General features: G+C 32.6%; 1 protein-coding gene across 1 annotated transcript in view; it reads left to right on the top strand.

The window, feature by feature from the left end:
• The first annotated feature begins 1,397 nt into the window (after positions 1 to 1,397).
• The window catches only part of LOC127726335 (inner nuclear membrane protein Man1-like), a 44,742-nt gene continuing 26,084 nt past the window's right edge, over positions 1,398 to 20,055 (top strand). Inside the window, exons 1-7 of the mRNA XM_052233687.1 lie at positions 1,398 to 2,323; positions 3,437 to 3,462; positions 4,615 to 4,690; positions 5,492 to 5,568; positions 10,468 to 10,529; positions 13,513 to 13,679; positions 14,479 to 14,580. Coding sequence (XP_052089647.1) covers positions 1,402 to 2,323; positions 3,437 to 3,462; positions 4,615 to 4,690; positions 5,492 to 5,568; positions 10,468 to 10,529; positions 13,513 to 13,679; positions 14,479 to 14,580 — 1,432 coding nt within the window. The 5' untranslated portion in view covers positions 1,398 to 1,401. The remainder of the gene's footprint in view (positions 2,324 to 3,436; positions 3,463 to 4,614; positions 4,691 to 5,491; positions 5,569 to 10,467; positions 10,530 to 13,512; positions 13,680 to 14,478; positions 14,581 to 20,055) is intronic.

Here is a 20,055-nt window from a genome sequence, read left to right as displayed (position 1 = left end):
TATGGAGAATTAGGCAGAGTTCCATTAGAAATAAAAGTTAAGATAAGAATGACATCATTTTGGAGAAGTATAATGCATGGTGAAAAATTAAGTAGTAATATGTATAGATTATTATTAAGTTTAAAGCAAAAAAGCGGTCAGTCATTCAAATGGCTGAATTTTATAGAATCAATATTTAATGATACAGGACTAGGATATGTGTTTGTCAATCAAGATAGTACTGACTACAAACATCTGATAAAACAGGTTTTACAAGACCAATATATACAAAAATGGCATCAAGATGTTCAATTATCTTCCCGAGGTGTATTTTACTCCAGTTATAAAAAATATTTTGGTTTTGAAAATTATTTAATAAAAATCCCGGAAAATGCAAGAATCTGGATGAAAAAATTAAGAACGTCTAATTTAAAAAATTCCCATTGATACTGGGCGTTGGTATAATATTGCGGCGGAGGACCGAAAATGTCACATATGTAAAGAAAACTTCGGGTAGGAGACGAATTTCACTATCTTTTTATATGCAAGTCTCCCCAACTTGTTATTTTTAGAGAAAAACATATCCCTTGTTATTATACAAAGCATCCAATCAAGCAGAATTATCTGTTGTGTTCTCTTATTGCAATGTTAATTCATATAGACAGATGTCATCTTTTATTAGAAAGCTAAATAACTTATTGTGATATGTATATTAATTTGTATGAATTTTATTTGTTTTTGTTTTTAAATGTTACCATTGTATTATAAATCATGTTTATTATTGTATATTTACCTCATGTTACACATATATGTGTCTGAGCGTTGCTTTACAATGAATAAAAAAAAACTATTCTAATCATGTAAATTAAAATGCTCATAATCGAATCGTGGCTTGTGAGCTTATATCTTAGCAGACTCTTAATTCTAAATATTAGTTTGTGTATTTTTTGTTGTTGTTTATATTCTGTATTTTCACTTATTTTTATAATTGCATAGACGGTACGATATATAAATTAAACAGGCCCCCCCCCCCAAAAAAAAATGTGTTTATAAATTTTGACCCTCATAAAATAATAAGCCAGGGTCAAAATCTATAAACTACCGCAAAGAACAAGAACACATTAAATAAGTGAAATTGAATCAAAATATGACACAATATTTACCAAAAAATAAATAAAAACACAAACAAAAAATATTTAGAAAAAAGGGGGGACCACTCCCCAGGTGCTTGCGGGATTGGTCTATCGTTTTATTAAATTGTATAAAGATGTAGGCTGCTATAAAAATCATTGATAACACTAAAAAACTATATTTTGGGGTTTGTTCTTCATTCAGAAGAAACGTTGAAGAAACAACGTGTGTGTTTGCTATGATCGCTACGCATACGCATGCTGAAATGATACTTCCGGTTGTACCGCAAGAATGGCGGACAAGCTGACCGATGCCGACATAGCTGAAGAATTAAGGAAGTTTGGAGAACAAGTGAAGCTTCCCATAGACAGGAAAAAGAGACCATTGCTTCTGAAAAAGCTTAATCATTATCGTGCAAAAGAAAGGGCTGTCACGCAGCCCAAAAAGTCGACACCATCTCGTAAAAAACAGCCGGCTGAATTTAGCTCTGAGGAGAGCGAAGAAGAGGAAAATGAAGCCGATTCAACATTTGGAAAAATATTTGGTCGTGTGAAAAAAACTCCTTCATCTCCTTTCTACAGCAACACCAATACAATTGAAATTTCTCCCTCGTCGTCAAAAGATGACCCAAAACTCAAAAGGAACACGAGAAGATCTTTTCTCTCGAAAGATGTTAATTCTTCTGAAAACAAATCAAAAATGTATCCAGACTTGTCAGAACTGTCCATTTCAAATGAGAGGAATTCAAAGAACAGTTCTTTAAATAGAAGTCAAAGAGATGACTCTTTAGAATATAGTTATGAACAAGAATTCACAGACTCTGATCCAGACGAAAGTACATATGAAGTAGTAAATAAATCGGTGAACACAACATTTATTTATGACAATCAAGATGAGGAACCAACACTCCACCAAACTCGTAGCACACCTCATCGCGGTACACCTAACCGTAAATCTGGAAATACCCCAAACTCTGTTTTGGTTCAAAGACAAAAGAAAAACAAATCTAACATAAATCATGTAAATAAATTATTGCCAAAAGAAGAACCTGAAGAGCCATTAGAGGATGCATTTCAGACTACAGAGAAAGTAACTGAAACATCATCAAGCTATGTTTCATCAATTCTAGTGCTTCTTGTTGCCATATTCTTCCTCAGTATTTCACTCACATACGTTTACTTACGAAGAGATTATTTGTTTCAGACAGAATCAGGTTATAACTTAAATATGTATCTTAAGTTTTAATCATCTTATAGAGGGGCTTGTTTGTATTCATTTTTTTTTTTGAAGTCAAACCATCCTGAGAAATAAAACATACACTTTAAACTAAATATTGGTAAAATTTATAAACAGTAAAATAAATTTTTGCAGCACAATAAAAAATAACACTACAACTAATTATTCAATCTGCAGACATAGACCCTTTAGAATGGAAACTTGATAGTGTACTCGCATCTTGTGTGGGAGGCATTGGTCTGTACTGCCAAAAAGTTTACCTCATTAAAAAAAAATGGTTAGGTAGGTCGGTATTTCCGTTTTATTTTATTTTTTGTGACATGATTTTTAGTCGTGCGGTCCGTCTTGCTGTGATCTGAGTTGTCCAAGGGCTTAGTTTACCAGTATTTTAATGATTGGATTATTTCCCTTGGTTTTTGGTTGGGGGAAAAATGGCGGCAAAGTGTTTATTTTATCACATGAATCGCAAGTTTTTTAAAACAGCTGTCATATTCACGATTGTGAACATTTAGGTGTATCAGGCAATTGATTCATTTTATTGGCATCTCTAACTTCGCTTTTGACACAAGTTCAGTTAATTTTTCAGTTTACGATGGGAATAAATTGATTTAGGTTCGGTGCTCAAAAGTAGGGTCATTCAGGTAACCAGAATCAGAATAATGAAAGTGTCTGAGTAGCGTAATAAGTCATATTGCAGACTGTTATCTTTTGAGCTAATACATGAAGAGGACTCTGCTTGTCAATCTAGTACAAAGCAGGGTATACATTTTGGATATATTTAGGTAACTCTAGTACTCTACTATGATCTAGTATTGCACATGCTGAGTAAACCATATACGGGCTGATTTTTGCATAGCATTTATGAAAGATGAGGGTTTTCTGTCATGTCTGTAAAAACTCTGAATTATTTTTGGGAGAATAACAGAATGAACAGATAAACAATAACTATGATAACCCTACCCCACAGGAGAAATGAAACTCCTAGATTAAAATATTGGTTGAATGTAAATATTATGTTATAGATTGTTACTAAAGTGCATAGGACTATATGTGTTATAGTTTGGTGTGAATAAGTTAATTTATTTTTCAGATGTAATTGTGCCATGGTCTACAAAGGTGAGTAGAAATCAAAATGCATTCTCAGTATAAAGATAGAATGTTACATTATCTTATTATTGTGGATCTTTTAACTGATGCTGTAAATAAAAAGAACTTTCATTTAAAGCCATTCACATATTGCCAATAACCTCAAATATGCATGCATCAATTTACTGTAATCTATGTTTGTTGTTGAGATTAGTTAAAGTAAGATCCATCAGTTTCTGGTCTTATGTTCCAGATGAATGGGATTTTATCCTTTATATTTAAGGCAATTTTCACTAATGTTTGTATTAGTGAATTTAAGCTCCCTGGTGGTTATGAATTTTTTCCTATTTGTCATTCCAGAGCTATAAGACTTGTAACTGTCAAATGTGGTCCAGAGTTTTTCAACCTTTAGATTTTTTGGCTTGTATATTTCAAGTAAGGATATCAAACTCTTGTATAAGTTTTTAGCTAGGCTCTTTTATGCCTTCACTACAATTCTATTCTATTGCAACAATTTCGATATGCAAGGCATGTCTTGTGTTCTTGACACAGCTGTTTATTGTGATAAAGTTTATATTCCTTGCTACCCATTGTGATTTGGGAAATCAGACAAAACAACTATATCTTTTTCTTTGATGATTGGAGATAAACCTAGGTCATAATTTACGTGTAATGGTTTATATTTCTTTTTATATCTTTGTCATGTTAAGAATCCTTGCAACAACCCTCTGTCGGTGAACTGTTGCAAGGCAACATTGCTGTCCCTATCCAATATACCCTCATCTTCCAGTGGGGGTTAAAATTTCCTCAACCTTCATCCTGGACAGCTTCTATTACAGGACCTACACATGTACCTATTGTATTTATTTTTAATTCGTTCTCGTCCTGAACATGCATGAAATATTAAATATTTGCCACTGGACATTAAGCAACCATCAATCAATCAATTAAATACAACTTAATAAATGAAAAATAAACTGAGGTTTGTATACCTTTTCCATTTATGATTGTGTCAATAACATGAGATAGTGTTTTACACCTATAACAACAAACTGAAGGAATGTGAAAAAAATATAACAAATCTACATAACTATATCCCAACATCAATTTTTGTTTAGCTTAAAATGGATGACATATTCATTTATTATTAAAAAAATTATATTAAAATATTATTTATTTCAGGTTGGTGAAGATAATACACAATCTATCTTTGAGATTGTCAGAAAAATTGGTGGTTACATTCATCAGCAGCCTCTAGGTAAAGACCACTAGTGACACTTGATCATATATTGCAGTATTAATTATGTATAAAAAGAGTATGTGTGAATGAACAACCCTAAATTATAAAAAACAAGAAATGCACAGGGAAACATTTAGTCTTCAACTATTTACAAGTGTTTTTACCAAATGTCAAGCTTTTGATCAATCCTGAATCTAGACGTATGAATAAAATTAACAGGGACTACTAAATGTTTTAAATTATAGAAATAATAAGAATTGATTTGGATTTTGGGAATAAACACAGATACATTTTCATGAAATATGAACATCACTAATATAACTTATGTATCCATTTAAACTGTTATGAACATATTCACTTTTATTGTTGCTTTATCCCTCTCTTAAATATTCCATTCCATATCTGCTAGATAATTCAAACCCTCTTTATACAGGCTTGGTATTGTTATTTGGTTCATCTTGCCCAAATGGTTATGTGAGTCTTTCTCATCACTAGGTGTCTGTTGTCTATCATCTTTCATTCAACATTCTCAGAAATCAGCTCCTTGACCTATTTGGACTAAAGTAGAAAAATTACATGCATAAATAAAAATTATATAGAACATGGTAATTCAAGATTAACTATTGAAATAAATATATCTTATATATCATAATGTGGAATATAAGGAAATGAAATTCATTATTCCTGCTGAAAATGAAAAAAGAGTCATTGAACTTTGAATGCATTTATCTAAGGGTTTATCAGAAAATAGATCTAGCAAAGATCTGGATTCTATATTTTCAATTCCTTAATAAAATTTTGTTTCCATTGTTTTTTCAGATCCAAGAACAGATGTGAAAAAAGTATCAAAAGAAACTGTGAAAATGAAGTTGGAAAAAGAAAGAGTTGTTAAGAAGGTTTGTTGAATAAATTCAGCCTAACAATTTTACATTGTACTTACTTTGTGCTTTTTGCAAGGTGGTGTGTTAAGAGTATGTTGTAAAATAGAACTTATCATATTCAAAGCTTTTGAATATATTTGGAAAATTGGTAAAAAATTACCAGAGCTCATTTGTGGCATATGAGATTTAAGATATATTATAAAGGAAATTTATTGTTTGGGGATCAAAATCAGGTTTGTAGACAAAAACATTGTGGTCCATAAGTTATTGTCAAAGGACTTTTGATCTAGAAGCAGTTTTCTCCCATTACTATTGATACTCTGGGTCAACCACCATTAAGTTCCCTGGTACATTATTCTTTATCTAGCTGGTTAACTAATTGTTGTTTGTTTTTTTAGGTTTTTGTCTCGCCTGCGACGAAAGTCGCAGAAAGTGAGACATAGGTATTACTATCCGGCGGCGTAAACTATTTGTATAAAGCTTTATATTTCAGAAGGTAGAAGACCTGGATGCTTCATACTTTGTATGCAGATACCTTATGTTACGAACTTTCCGTCTGTCATATGTCCAATGTCCTTGACCTTATTTTCATGGTTCAGCGACTGCTTGAAAAAAAAAGTTTAGTTTTTTTGTTATGTAAATTTCTCACTTATTATGAGTAATAGGATATCTATATTTGGTATATGGGTTCCTTGCAACATCTACATGTCCATCAGACAGGGTTCACCTGACCTCAGCCTCATTTCATGGATCAGTGATCAAGGTTAAAGTAACATGATTAGGTTTGTTTCTCAGATACTACAAGCAGTAGGTCAGCTATATGTGGTGTATGGAATGATTATAAGGGATACATGTCAGTCTGGCAGGTTTCATCTGACCTTGACCTCATTTTCACGGTTCATTGGTCAATGTTAAGTTTTTGTGTTTTGGTCTGTTTTTCTAATACTATAAGCCATTGGTCAACTATATTTGGTGTATGGAATGATTGTTAGGTGTACATGTCTGTCTGGCAGGTGTCATTTGTCCTTGACCTATTTTCATGGTTCATTGGTCAATGTTAAGTTTTTGTGTTTTGGTCTGTTTTTCTAATACTATAAGCAATAGGTCAACTATATTTGGTGTATGGAATGATTGTAAGGTGTACATGTCTGACTGGCAGGTGTCATTTGTCCTTGACCTCATTTTCATGGTTCATTGGTCAATGTTAAGTTTTTGTGTTTTGGTCTGTTTTTCTAATACTATAAGCAATAGGTCAACTATATTTGGTGTATGGAATGGTTGTAAGGTGTACATGTCTGTCTGGCAGGTGTCATTTGTCCTTGACCTCATTTTCATGGTTCATTGGTCAATGTTAAGTTGCTCTTGTCTTAAACTATAAGCAATAGGTCAACTATATTTGTTGTATGGAAGAATTGTTAGCTGAACATGCCTGCCTAGCATGGTTAATCTGACCTTGACCTCATTTTCATGGTTCATTGGTCAATGTTAGTTTACTTGGTTAATGTTAAGTTTATGTGACAGTTGTAATAAAGCTTTATATTTAGGACTATCAACATAATATCAATGATTAGTAAAGAAGGCGAGACATTTCAGCGTGTGCACTCTTGTTTTTCTATCCACTAAATACAAGAAACTCAATCCTTAATGAAAAATACAAAACAAAATAATAATCAGAGTTCACGAAAATCGTCGTTCTTGTCTGCCAAAATGAGGCTTGGATCCGTATTTTGATTGCTAGCGGCAGTCCCGATGACTGATGCAAAAACGTCCACTGCAGTGCCTATGTTGGCACTTTTTTTTTACATCAGTCATCAGATGTACCTGTGGCTAATTTCTAGTACATTTTTATACGACTACAAAAAATTTTGCGGTCGTATATTGGTATCACGTCGTCGTCCTCCGAAGACATTTGGTTTCCGGACAATAACTTTAGTTTTAGTAAATAGAAACAATGAAATTTAAACATAAGGTTTATAACCACAAAAGGAAGGTTGGGATTGATTTTGGGGGTTATGGTCCCAACAGTTTAGGAATTAGGGGCCAAAAAGGGCCCAAATAAGCATTTTTCTAGTTTCATGACAATAACTCGAATACAGTGTATGGATCTCTCTGAAATTATACCACAAGTTTCCATACCACAAAAGGATGGTTAGGATTTGCATTGGGGGGTTATGGCTCAAACCATTTAGGAAGTAGGGGCAAAAAAGGGGGAAAAACAAGGGTTTCCTGGTTAATGGACAATTAAGACAATTTAAAAGCAGTGTAAGGGAGGTAATCCAAACAGAACGTTTTGATTACCTCCCTTACACTGCTTTTAAATTATTTAAAAAGAAACGTTGTATTGTCTTGAGATTGATTAGCTGTCAATTTATTTTTAGAAGTTACTATTAAGGAATATTAATTTTAGCCATGATTATATATGTCATTTTCTATTTTAAGACTTTTATGATGTATTTAAATGGGTAATTATGGTTGCAAACTCCATTGGAAATTTAAATTGAGATAATGACCATATCTTGAGGGAAAGATTTTTTTTTTTGGAAAAAGGGGAGGGCTGAAGGTGAATAAAAAATTGGGGGGGGGGGGGGGGGGGGGAATAATTTTTTATTCTCATTTCAGATTTCAGAAATTAAAAAGGGGGATATACATTTTTTTTTTGGGGGGGGTCAATTCACAACAGCAGAGTGTAGTGCACAAAAGCAAAAAAAAAGGGGGGGGGGGGGGTCAATTCGCAACAGCATAGTGTTTTGCACAAAAGCAAAAAATTGAATATAAATTCATATCATATAACCAATTCTAAGTTCTTTTAGGGCTCATGCTAGCAGGCGAGTGGCGCTTTCCCGTCCATCACTTCGCTTTGCCTGACCGTCAAAAGTGATATCTAGTCGCCCTGGTGTCCACAATAGTCGCTTTCAGTCGCTTTCGTCATCAACGATTTCCCATTTTTACCAAGTCAATAAAACAGCATACTTTTCATTTAAAAGTGAAGAAATTCAAAGACATAAACGATTTTTTTTTTTTTAAAAAGATGTGAAAGAATTGACTTTACAGATTGGTCATATGTTATTTCCAAGAAACAACTTTTATGAAGTATTATCTTTCACTTCCGGTACTTGTTACTCAAGATTGTATATCAAAACATTCTGATTTTCGGCAAAATAAGATTGTTATTTCTTTAGAAAGTGATCAAAATTGCCTTTAGTTAAAGTATGATCCATTAATTGCATTAAAAGCGTCATATATCCTTTTCCGAATCGCTTGCCAAACATTGTTTATTTTCGTAAATTTTCTTCACCCGTCATTGAAATATCTGTACGAACCACGGATCGGAGGCGGGATTCATCAGAAGCGGACCAGCTATGACCGAAATCCGTATTCTTACGATAATAACTACAGACACCTGAATAGAACAGCTGACAAAAGAATACTGATCCCAAAAGTGAAAATTACGCATTCCACACGCATTAACAGACTTTGGATTAGATCTCCTTGCTAAATGTATACATTTTCATGTAAATACATTTTTTCAATATATTGATTAAAGATGCTTAAATAACTTTGTTTAATTTATATAGCTTTTTAATGAGAAACATTTAATTTTATTGACATGATAAACAGAATAGTCTTTTAATTGCATTTTAATTGATTTATGATACTTTTTTTTCCTTTTTGATATAAAAAAGTTCTTTTTAGTGCTAGATATTTAGTTGCTTTATTCTTACAAGAGGACTAATATAATTGTGCAACTATAAATGACTATTTAAGACATAAACTGAAACAACTGTTACTTTAATTGATTCAGGTATGAATTGAGCACGTATTAAAAAAAAAAGAAATAGGTAACATAGGGCCCTCTATATTATAGTAAAAACCAAACATTGAAGAGGCGCCAGCGAATGAGCACTTCTCTTTCAAATCTCACCACTTCTCCCTACCAGTTTCAAAAAGAGAAGTCACTTCTCCCTATGATTTTGAAGTAGTGTGAGCCCTGTTCTTTGACTACAGTTATTCTGTGTCAGAAACCTATTATGTGTCAAATATTTAATTACAATCCAAATTCAGACCTGTATCAAGTGCGAATATTGTGTCCATTTTTGCCCCAACTGTTCAGGGTTGGACCTCTGCAGTCGTATCCAGCTGTGCTCGGCGAAGCAATGTATTCTCATTGTTGAAGGCCACACGGTTGCCTATAATTGCTTATATCCACTTCATTTGAACTTTGGTGGATAGTTGTCTCATTTGCAATCACCTTCTTTTTATATAGTTAGATTACTGCATATTTTTTGTGAGCTGCTGATTTAATAAGATATCTCCTTATTTTTATATACTCATTTTGATTGCGGGTGTGAAATATTTTGATGCAAATAGGATTACTTTGGTATAGCTATTCCACCTAAATATATAAATGATATAAGAAAAATACAGAAACATTTTTTTTGGGGGGGGGGGGTCAATTTTTTTCCCCTCAAGATTTAAGAAAGGGTCAATTTTCCAAAGAAAAAAATTGGGGGTCACAATTTATTTTGCTAATTCTTTGTATATACCCCGGTAGTCTGAAAACAGATTTACTAAGTATTGCGCAACAGCACAGTGTATTGCACAACAGCAAGAAATCTTCAATTGAATATAAATTCAAATCATACAACCAATTTCAAGTTCTTTGACTACATTTATTCTGTGTCAGAAACCTATAATGTGTCAAATATTTAATTACAATCCAATTTCAGACCTGTATCAAGCTTGAATATTGTGTCCATTTTTGCCCCAACTGTTCAGGTTGGACCTCTGCAGTCGTATCCAGCTGGGCTCGGCGAAGCAGGTTATTATTTTCTGCACTAGAGCGTGTGCCATGAAATTTCAATCTTGTATATATGATGTGATGTAACAAGTAATAAATTTGAACTTGTTTTTCAGGATGGTGATGAATTTGTGAAAGCATTACATTTAATCTTAGCCAATCCAACATGGTCCATCAGGTAACCTGCTTTATCTTGCAGTCACATGTATCAATAAGTAAAGCTCTATGATGTCATTCTAATCAGAAATAAAAAATAATAATTACATTATGTGCCCATTTTATCAAACCTCAACAATATGATTGACAAAGAAAAGACTAAGGTAATTAAACAATCATATTATTACCAAGAGGTTTCAAAATAAAAGTTTTATTGCTTCCTATATTTTTTATAAGAACATTAAATAAATCACCAAGGTTATAATTCCTGTATTAGAGCGAAAATGCTCAGTTTTTGCTTTGTTTAATGATGCTTGTTTGCTGAAGATTTTAAATTAATACTTCCTCTTAAAAGAAAACCAAAAAGACAACATTCAGATATATATTGATTGATCTTTACTCATTTTCTTTTATTCATACAAATATATATCAATGTATCAAGAGTAGTATATACAAACACAGGGTCTTTGTTTCATCATATGAAACAAAGACCATCCATATATGCATATTTTGTGTTCAAACTTGATCTATTGTTCTTTTAAGTGCATAATTAAACAACAGCAAAGGCTGAGTTTAAGGTTGTACTGCTGATGACCAAAATTTCCTTTTTATACGCCCGTTTACAGGACGTATTATGGTAAACTGTTGTCCGTCTGTCGTCAACATGCTGGACATTAACTCAAAAACGTTTTTACCAATTTTCACTTTGGTGAATTGTTTATATCTATTGACGTTAGCTCCCTTTCGTTTTTTATAAATTTTAGATTTTACGTTTCCGAGTTATGGGGTTTTATTCATTAAAAAAAAGGGGGATTTTCCAGTTTTCAGACAATAACTCAAGTATGCTTTCACCAACTTGCAAGAAATTGTGGTGAATTGTTTATATCTATTGACATGAGCTCCCTTTCGATTTTTTTTTTTTTTTAGATTTTACGTTTCCGAGTTACAGGGTTTTATTCATAAAAAAAGGGGGATTTTCCAGTTTTCCGACAAAAAATAAAAAATGCTTTCAGCAGTTCTTAAGTATTGTGCAACAGCAAAGTGTATTGCACAACAGCAAGAAATCTTTAATTGAATATAAATTCAATTCATATAACCAATTTCAAGTTCTTTGACTAGATTTATTCAGAAACCTATAATATGTCAAATATTTACCGTTAAAAGGCTTGTATAGTCCGCGGTTTTATTCTCCAAAATTGACCCTGACAGCAGGGGTGCGGACTATAGAGTACAATAAGCAAAAAATAAGAGAGAAAATTTTAATTTCGCGATGTGGTTTGTTTACGTTCCGCCATGTTTGTTATTGACATTGTAGAGGGCTCTCTTATTTTTCAAACCAACAATTTTACCCCCATATTAATAAGTTATTTTTATTCAATATCAAATTAATACTGATAAATTTAAAAATTAAATGCTTCATTACAAAATTCTCGTTTCTTTTCAATGCATTGCTAAATATAAACTGGTATCTGCTTGAATGAAATCGTACCAAAAAAGTAAAAAAAGTCAACCGTAAACCAGTTTACGATGTGTAAACTACAAAACGCAATCGGTTATTATTCGTTCCGTTTTGGTGTTTCCTATTGACAAATATGTTTTGTAATAGCTTAAGACCCTTCAAACATTAATGTGATAGATATATTAAACACTGTTTTACATAAGGAGGGAATTGTTTTACTTTCAAAGTCATATTATAGTGATATCTATTATGTACCGATTTCGACTCTCACTGAGTTTTTTCATCTTTTTCACGTGCTTTTCAAACCTCCGGTTTAAACATACACAAGTTTCTAAATTGTTTTTTGCGTGATTTAGACTTATTTTAACCAGTGTGAAGTGTTTTAGAACCATTTACAAGCAGTTTCAGCTTCTGTTTGGTGATGGAAAATAGGTTTTTCCAAGAAAATATAGCAAACGACCACACACGATTTAAAATTACCGGAGTTTCATTAGAATTTCCTAACAGTTACAAAACGTTTTTTTACCTGAAATTTCGTGGGGAGAAGGGGGTGCGGACTATGTACCAGTGCGAACTATACAAGCCCGATTACGGTAGTTACAATCCAAATTCAGACCTGTATCAAGCTTGAATATTGTGTCTATTTTTGCCCCAACTGTTCAGGGTTGGACCTCTGCGGGCGTATCCAGCTGTGCTCAGCGAAGCAGTTTATTTGTTTCACCTGCAACAACATTCATGAAGGCAAGACAGCAGTTCTATTGAATTAAGTTGTTGTCGATAATCGTTGACCATAATATTTAAGTTTCTTATGACATGAATGAAGGCACAAAATCAGTAAAAAAAAATTTTGAAAAATTGAAACGAAACTTTTTGTGAGAGCTGTTCTAGGAAACGGTGAGGAGGGTGTGTATGATTGAACAGCGCTTAATATAATAATACAAACATGATGTGGTTCATCACTTTTCTCTTTTTATAAAATATGATTTCCTAGTAAAATTGTGTAGGGGTGGGTCATGAAATATAGAGCTATAACTCCCTTCCCAATACACACACACAAATATAACTTACTTTCCAAAAAATGAATAATATGCTTAGAAAATATTGAGGTACCTCAACCAGGGTTCTCACTAAGGTCAGTCCATGAGTCCTGTACTCGTGAAAATTTGTCTGGACTCATTTTCAAAATTGGTGAGTCCAAAGATACTTCAAGAATGTTATACCAACTGTGCACACATATCATTTTATAGCAAAAGTATAAAAATCATCTAAATTTGATGTCATTTCCATGCTCTTATTTTATCATGGAGGCTGAAATAATAGATTTATATAGCAATAAAATTTCTTCTTGTCACTGTTAGACTCAGCATGGCCAAAAATGATGAGTCCATGACTCGCCTTTAAAAATCCTTATTGAGAACCCTGATGTCAACAATGATAGAGTGTTGCTCACATAACTTGAAACATTTTAATATCTATTAAAAGATGCACTGTACTAAATTTTGTTAATTTTCTTTTTAGAAATAATGGAATCATATAAATTTTTCAGATTATATAAAGAAGATGGTCAGCCTGTAGTATATACTCCATATTCCAAAGATGAGGATGCTGTAGGAGAGGTAGCATGGTTAGAAGCTGACAGAGATAAATCATTGTTAGAAAGACTGAGGGACTCCGCATACAGAATATTTATTGGATTTGTCTTGTTGTTGTCATGTAAGGGAAACAATATACCTTAAATGAAAACACTTAGTAGTTTAGTGCGTTTGAAGCACTTTTCTTGATTGAACTTCATCAGGACCTCTCAAAACTTAACATTTGAACACCTAGGGTGTATAAATATATAAAAAAAAAAATGGAACAGTATGATCAAAAGGGACTTTAGAAGAATAGCCAAATTCATTTACGGTCAACATTTGCTGAGGTAGTTGAAACCATAGTTTCTTGATAATTCATCAACAGGGAAGTTTTCCTAGATAAATAAAAAAAAGGGAAGAATATTATGAATGTAACATGGAATTCAAGGGACTTCTCTGCATCTTAACAGAAATAATTTTATTGGGAGTGGAACTAATTTCTGACAATAAATCCTGGTGCCATGAACCATTTGCTTATGTGATAGTTGACTTACTGCCATGTCAAGATATTTTCATCTCATGAATGGTGGAAAAATAACATCGAATGCAGGTTGTCATTATTTTTCACTAACAAAGTATTTCTTAAAAAGTAACATTTTATTCCATCAGAAAAAAAAATTAAGAGAGTTGGTACTACCAACTTAGTAGTAGTTTATTAAATTAAACATTTTTGTAACTGCTGATTAGCCAACTAGGGTTGTCAATTCTCATATATATTGATTTAGGTATTATAGCAGGAGAAATAGGGTTGAAAATTCTTAGGTTTTATATTTCAGGTATTATAGCAGGAAACATAGGGTTGAAAATTCTCAGGTTTTATATTTCAGGTATTATAGCAGGAGACATAGGGTTGTACATTCTCAGGTTTTATTTTTCAGGTATTATAGCAGGAGTAATAGGGTTGTTAATTCTCAGGTTTTATAACAAGTCCAAAGAAGAAGAACAAAAGAGAGTCTACAATATGGTGGAACAAATTATCGGTAAATTTATCTTGATTATTAGATGTGCCTGGTAATCACTTCGCCTTTAAAAAAAATGAATTTTTATTTTTGTCACTAAGCAACAAATTTTTGTCAAAAAGTTTTGAGGTGTATGATTTTTACATCGGATGACCGTGAGGGCATTCCGGTGTAGTGCTGTCACCTAGATTTCCATTACGTAACTTTCATGTTGGGATTGTAACTGATCTATAAACATGATAAATACGCGGACATTATAGAGTGCAAAATAACATTCCTTATCCCTTGTTATAAATTCATTTTTTCAATGGATACTCCTAAAAATATTTTTTTTAGAACATAAATTAATAATATAAAAATGTTTTGTCGTTAGAAATATATATTTAAGTAAAAAATCTTTAATATCTATGCACACGTACACAAAATGTGTGTAAACGCATGCGGAAGAATATCTCGAGAACGTTTGCAATCTCCCATGCAGAGTTAACGGTCCTCGCTCTCTCTCAAGGACAGATAACTCTGCATGGGAGATTGAAAGTTTGGCGGGAAAATATGAATGCCTACTCAAATCCAATCTATTAGAAAAATCAAATTATTACAGAAGAGTGTCCACCATGCACTTGCACTGCTCTATTATTAATATAGTAGAATAGAATGATATACAAATGGATGAAAATTATATATTCATTTATTTGTTCAGTGTATGTTCAATGGTGTTAATATGTCCTTTGATTGAGTTAAGCTATTTCAGTTGATATTTTGTAGTGTGTCTTTCTATGTTGTGATGTTACACTATTGTTTCAGAAAAAGGGTGAAGGTTTGGTACCATTAAAACGTTTAAACCCGCTGCATTTGTTTGCACCTGTCCTAAGTCTGGAATCTGATGTTCAGTAGTTGTCGTTTGTTGATGTGGTTCATAAGTGTTTCTCGTTTCTCGTTTTTTATATAGATTAGACCGTTGGTTTTCCCGTTTGAATGGTTTTACACTAGTAATTTTTTGGGGCCCTTTATAGCTTACTGTTTGGTGTGAGCCAAGGCTCCGTGTTGAAGACCGTACTGTGACCTATAATGGTTTACTTTTATAAATTTTGACTTGGATGGAGAGTTGTCTCATTGGCACTCATACCACATCTTCTTATATCTATGTAACTGTAATATACAAATATTAATATAATATATAACAACAAACCAGAGTATACTGATTTGTATCAATTCAATATCATATTTATTACGGTGAGGTTGAATTCTCTGTCATTTATTTATCATCCACACACGAACTTGTCTAAGAAAAAAAAATTATATCTGTACATTAACCTCACTTTCAGGTTTCTGAGACAAGTGCTTGTGACCATCCACAAGAACTTGCAGTCATCCGATGTTCAGTACTTCAGTACTTTGATTATTATTTTATTATTGCTATATCACAACCACCTTGTTGGTCTGTCTGTTTGTCCAACAAATTTTTGTACCCCCTCCACTTACGGAGGGCGTAGTTTACTGTTTTACCCCCTATCTGCAGGTTCCATTAGATTTCCATTAAATATTTCTTACAGACCACAAATTATAACTTCCTGAAACTTTGTATCAGGCCTTTCCCCCTCTGTCATTGTTCATTGATTTGGAACTTTTGCATGGTTTACATGCTAAAAGTTTGTAATTAGATCAGTTTAATAGGAAACCACTTATGATAAGTTAATGATATTTGGTATGTAGTTGTATTACCATTGGAATATCTTATTTCCAAAGGGCAATATAATTTCCCTGCAAACAATGAGAAATTTTTACTACCCTATATTTGGCACGTTTTCTGCAAGAAAGCTTCTGATGAAAAGTTCGTAAGAAAAGGTTCTGGTTAACTAACTGTTGACACATATGAGATAAGATAAGATATATTTTATTACCAATTAAGGGCCCACAAGGGGCATATAGAAAATACATGTATAAGGAAAAAGAACATTGATTAGCATTGATACATAGAATTTAAATACACAATTACAATACAATTAGACTGTGAAAAAGCCCTTGGTTTTAAGTATATAATATATTAATATGAGAAATAAATACATCTAACTCATATTGACTTGAATAAATTTTCCAACAGCATTTAGTACCTGATTGTCTTCACAGCTTAATAATTATATGAATTTTTGCTGATTGTCCAGTAAAGTAAAGTTTGGCATTTTATGGCAAACAAAGTCAAAGAGAGCATCTCTATCAGAGTTAAATTTTTCACATGAAGTTAAAAAATGGATTTCATCTTCAATACAGCCAGAGGAGCATTTTTTGCAAATTCTTTCATTTCGTGGAATATTTGAAAAACGGCCAAATTCTATTTGAAGCTTATGAGCAGATACACGTAATTTACAAATAACACACATATGTCTCCCCTGTTTGTATTTTTAGCTCACCTGGCCCAAAGAATCTTTTCTCATCACTTGGCTACCATTGTCCTTCGTCATCTGTTGTCCGTCTTCCTGAACTTTTACAAAAATCTTCTCTGAAACTACTTGATCAAATTTTACCAAACTGGCCAACATGGCTAAAAATAGATCATAAGGGTAGAATGCAAGTTTTGTCTATTAATCTGAAAACCGTTATAAAAAGAGAAATTCTTACAGCCAGCAGAAATGTTAAGAATGTTGAGCTCTACCAATTGTTCATTGACATCAAAACTGTCAAGATAACATCTTATAGGAGTTATTGCCCTTATATGACAAATTTACCATTTTTTAAAATTTTTGCCTATTATCTTGAAAACTGTAATAAAAATTTATAATAGACAGATAGAAACTTAAATAAGCATACACTGAACTGCAGTCAAGTTTAGCATTTGATAATTCATTGATAACATTCTGGCGTATCACAAACAAACAACTTGTAACGTCCCATTTCATTGGCCGAAAGATTCAAATACAACAACAATCGTAGTGTGCACGTGAATTGACACAGGTGACCGACAATGGAATGTACTATGTTTTACTACGAACGTAAACAGGTTTGTGTACTGCTGTGTTGTAACCTGATTTAAAAATAACAGGGTCGAAATATTATCCTTGTGATATTTTTTTATACGACCGCAAAAAAATTTTTGTGGTCGTATATTGGTATGACGTTGGCGTCGTCTTCGTCGTCGTCCGAAGACGCATTAGTTTTCGCACTCTAACTTTAGTTTAAGTGAATGGATCTCTATGAAATTTTACCATAAGGTTCAATACCACAAAAGGAAGGTGGGGATTGATTTTGGGGGTTATGGTACCAACAGTTAAGGAATTAGGGGCCAAAAAGGGGCCAAAAATAAGCATTTTCTAGTTTCCAGACAATAACTGTGGAACGGTGTATGGATCTCTCTGAAATTATACTAGAAGTTTCCATACCACAAAGGGATGGTTAGGATTTGCTTTGGGGGGTTATGGCTCAAACCGTTTAAGAATTAGGGGCAAAAAAGGGGGAAAAACAAGGTTGTCCTGGTTAATGGACAAATACTTTAGTACAAAACATAATTTAAAGCAGTGTAAGGGAGATAAATCAAATTCATCATTGAAATTATCTCCCTTACACTGCTTTTAAATTATGTATAAAGTAATGGTTAATGAACAATTAAGATAATTTAAAACAGTGTAAGGGAGGTAATCTAAATACAACATTTTGGTTACTTCCCTTACACTGCTTTTAAATTATGTTTAAATAAATGCATATTTACAAAGGAAGACCAGTAAAAATATCTGCAAATGTTGCATCTTTTTTTTTTACAACAAAATCCATATGAAAGATTTGACACTATATTTTAAATTCTATTATAAAATAGATTAAGTTAGCACTATGGTAGATTTAAATGGGTAATTATAGTTGCAAACTCCATTGGAAATTTGAATTGAGATTATGACCATATCTTGAGGGAAAGAATTTTTTTGGGGAAAAAGGGGGGGGGGGGGGGGGGGGGGGGTTTAAAGAAATTGTGGGGGGTCAATTTTTTCTCATTTCAGATTTCAGAAATTAAAAAGAATTATTCTTCAAATATTATTTTTTTTTCAAATTTCAGATATTGAAAAATTTCAAAAAGTAATCTTTAATTGGACAGTATGCGCATTAGATTTGTAAAATCTTTGACCACATTTATTTATTTGTTATGCCGAATCTAACCGTGTATTTAGATTTTTAATTTTGGGTCCAGTTTTCAAATTGGTCTACATTAAGGTCCAAAGGGTCCAAAATTAAACTTTGTTTGATTTTAACAAAAATTGAATATATGGGGTTCTTTGATATGCTGAATCTAAACATGTATTTAGATTTTTGATTTTTGGCCCAGTTTTCAAGTTGGTCCAAATTGGGGTCCAAAATTAAACTTTGTTTGATTTCAACAAAAATTGAATATATGGGGTTCTTTGATATGCTGAATCTAACCATGTATTTAGATTTTTTATTTGTGGACCCCGCTATCAAATTGGTTCATATTGAGGTCAAAAGGGTCCAAAATTAAGCTTTGTTTGATTTCAACAAAAATTGAATATATGTGGTTATTTGATATGCTGAATCTAACCATGTATTTAGATTTTTGATATTTGGGCCCCGTTATCAACTTTGTCCACATTGAGGTCAAAAGGGTCCAAAATTAAACTTAGTTTGATTTTAACAAAAATTGAATTCTTGGGGTTCTTTGATATGCTGAATCTAAAAATGTGTTTAGATTTTTGATAATGGGCCCAGTTTTCAAGTTGGTCCAAGTTGGGGTCCAAAATTAAACTTTGTTTGATTTTAACAAAAATTGAATATATGGGGTTCTTTGATATGCTGAATCTAAACATGTATTTAGATTTTAGATTTTTGGCCCAGTTTTCAAGTTGGTCCAAATTGGGGTCCAAAATTAAACTTTGTTTGATTTCAACAAAAATTGAATATATGGGGTTCTTTGATATGCTGAATCTAACCATGTATTTAGATTTTTTATTTGTGGACCCCGCTATCAAATTGGTTCATATTGAGGTCAAAAGGGTCCAAAATTAAGCTTTGTTTGATTTCAACAAAAATTGAATATATGTGGTTATTTGATATGCTGAATCTAACCATGTATTTAGATTTTTGATATTTGGGCCCCGTTATCAACTTTGTCCACATTGAGGTCAAAAGGGTCCAAAATTAAACTAAGTTTGATTTTAACAAAAATTGAATTCTTGGGGTTCTTTGATATGCTGAATCTAAACATGTGTTTAGATTTTTGATAATGGGCCCAGTTTTCAAGTTGGTCCAAGTTGGGGTCCAAAATTAAACTTTGTTTGATTTCAACAAAAATTGAATATATGGGGTTCTTTGATATGCTGAATCTAATCATGTATTTAGATTTTAGATTTTTGGCCCAGTTTTCAAGTTGGTCCAAATTGGGGTCCAAAATTAAACTTTGTTTGATTTCAACAAAAATTGAATATATGGGGTTCTTTGATATGCTGAATCTTACCATGTATTTAGATTTTTTTATTTGTGGGCCGCTATCAAATTGGTTCA

The sequence above is a fragment of the Mytilus californianus genome, unplaced genomic scaffold, assembly GCF_021869535.1.
Source record: "Mytilus californianus isolate M0D057914Y unplaced genomic scaffold, xbMytCali1.0.p SCAF_1, whole genome shotgun sequence".
NCBI lineage: Eukaryota > Metazoa > Mollusca > Bivalvia > Mytilida > Mytilidae > Mytilus > Mytilus californianus.
The sequence above is the reverse complement of the archived record's forward strand: the minus strand, read 5'-3'. Positions and strand labels throughout refer to the sequence as shown.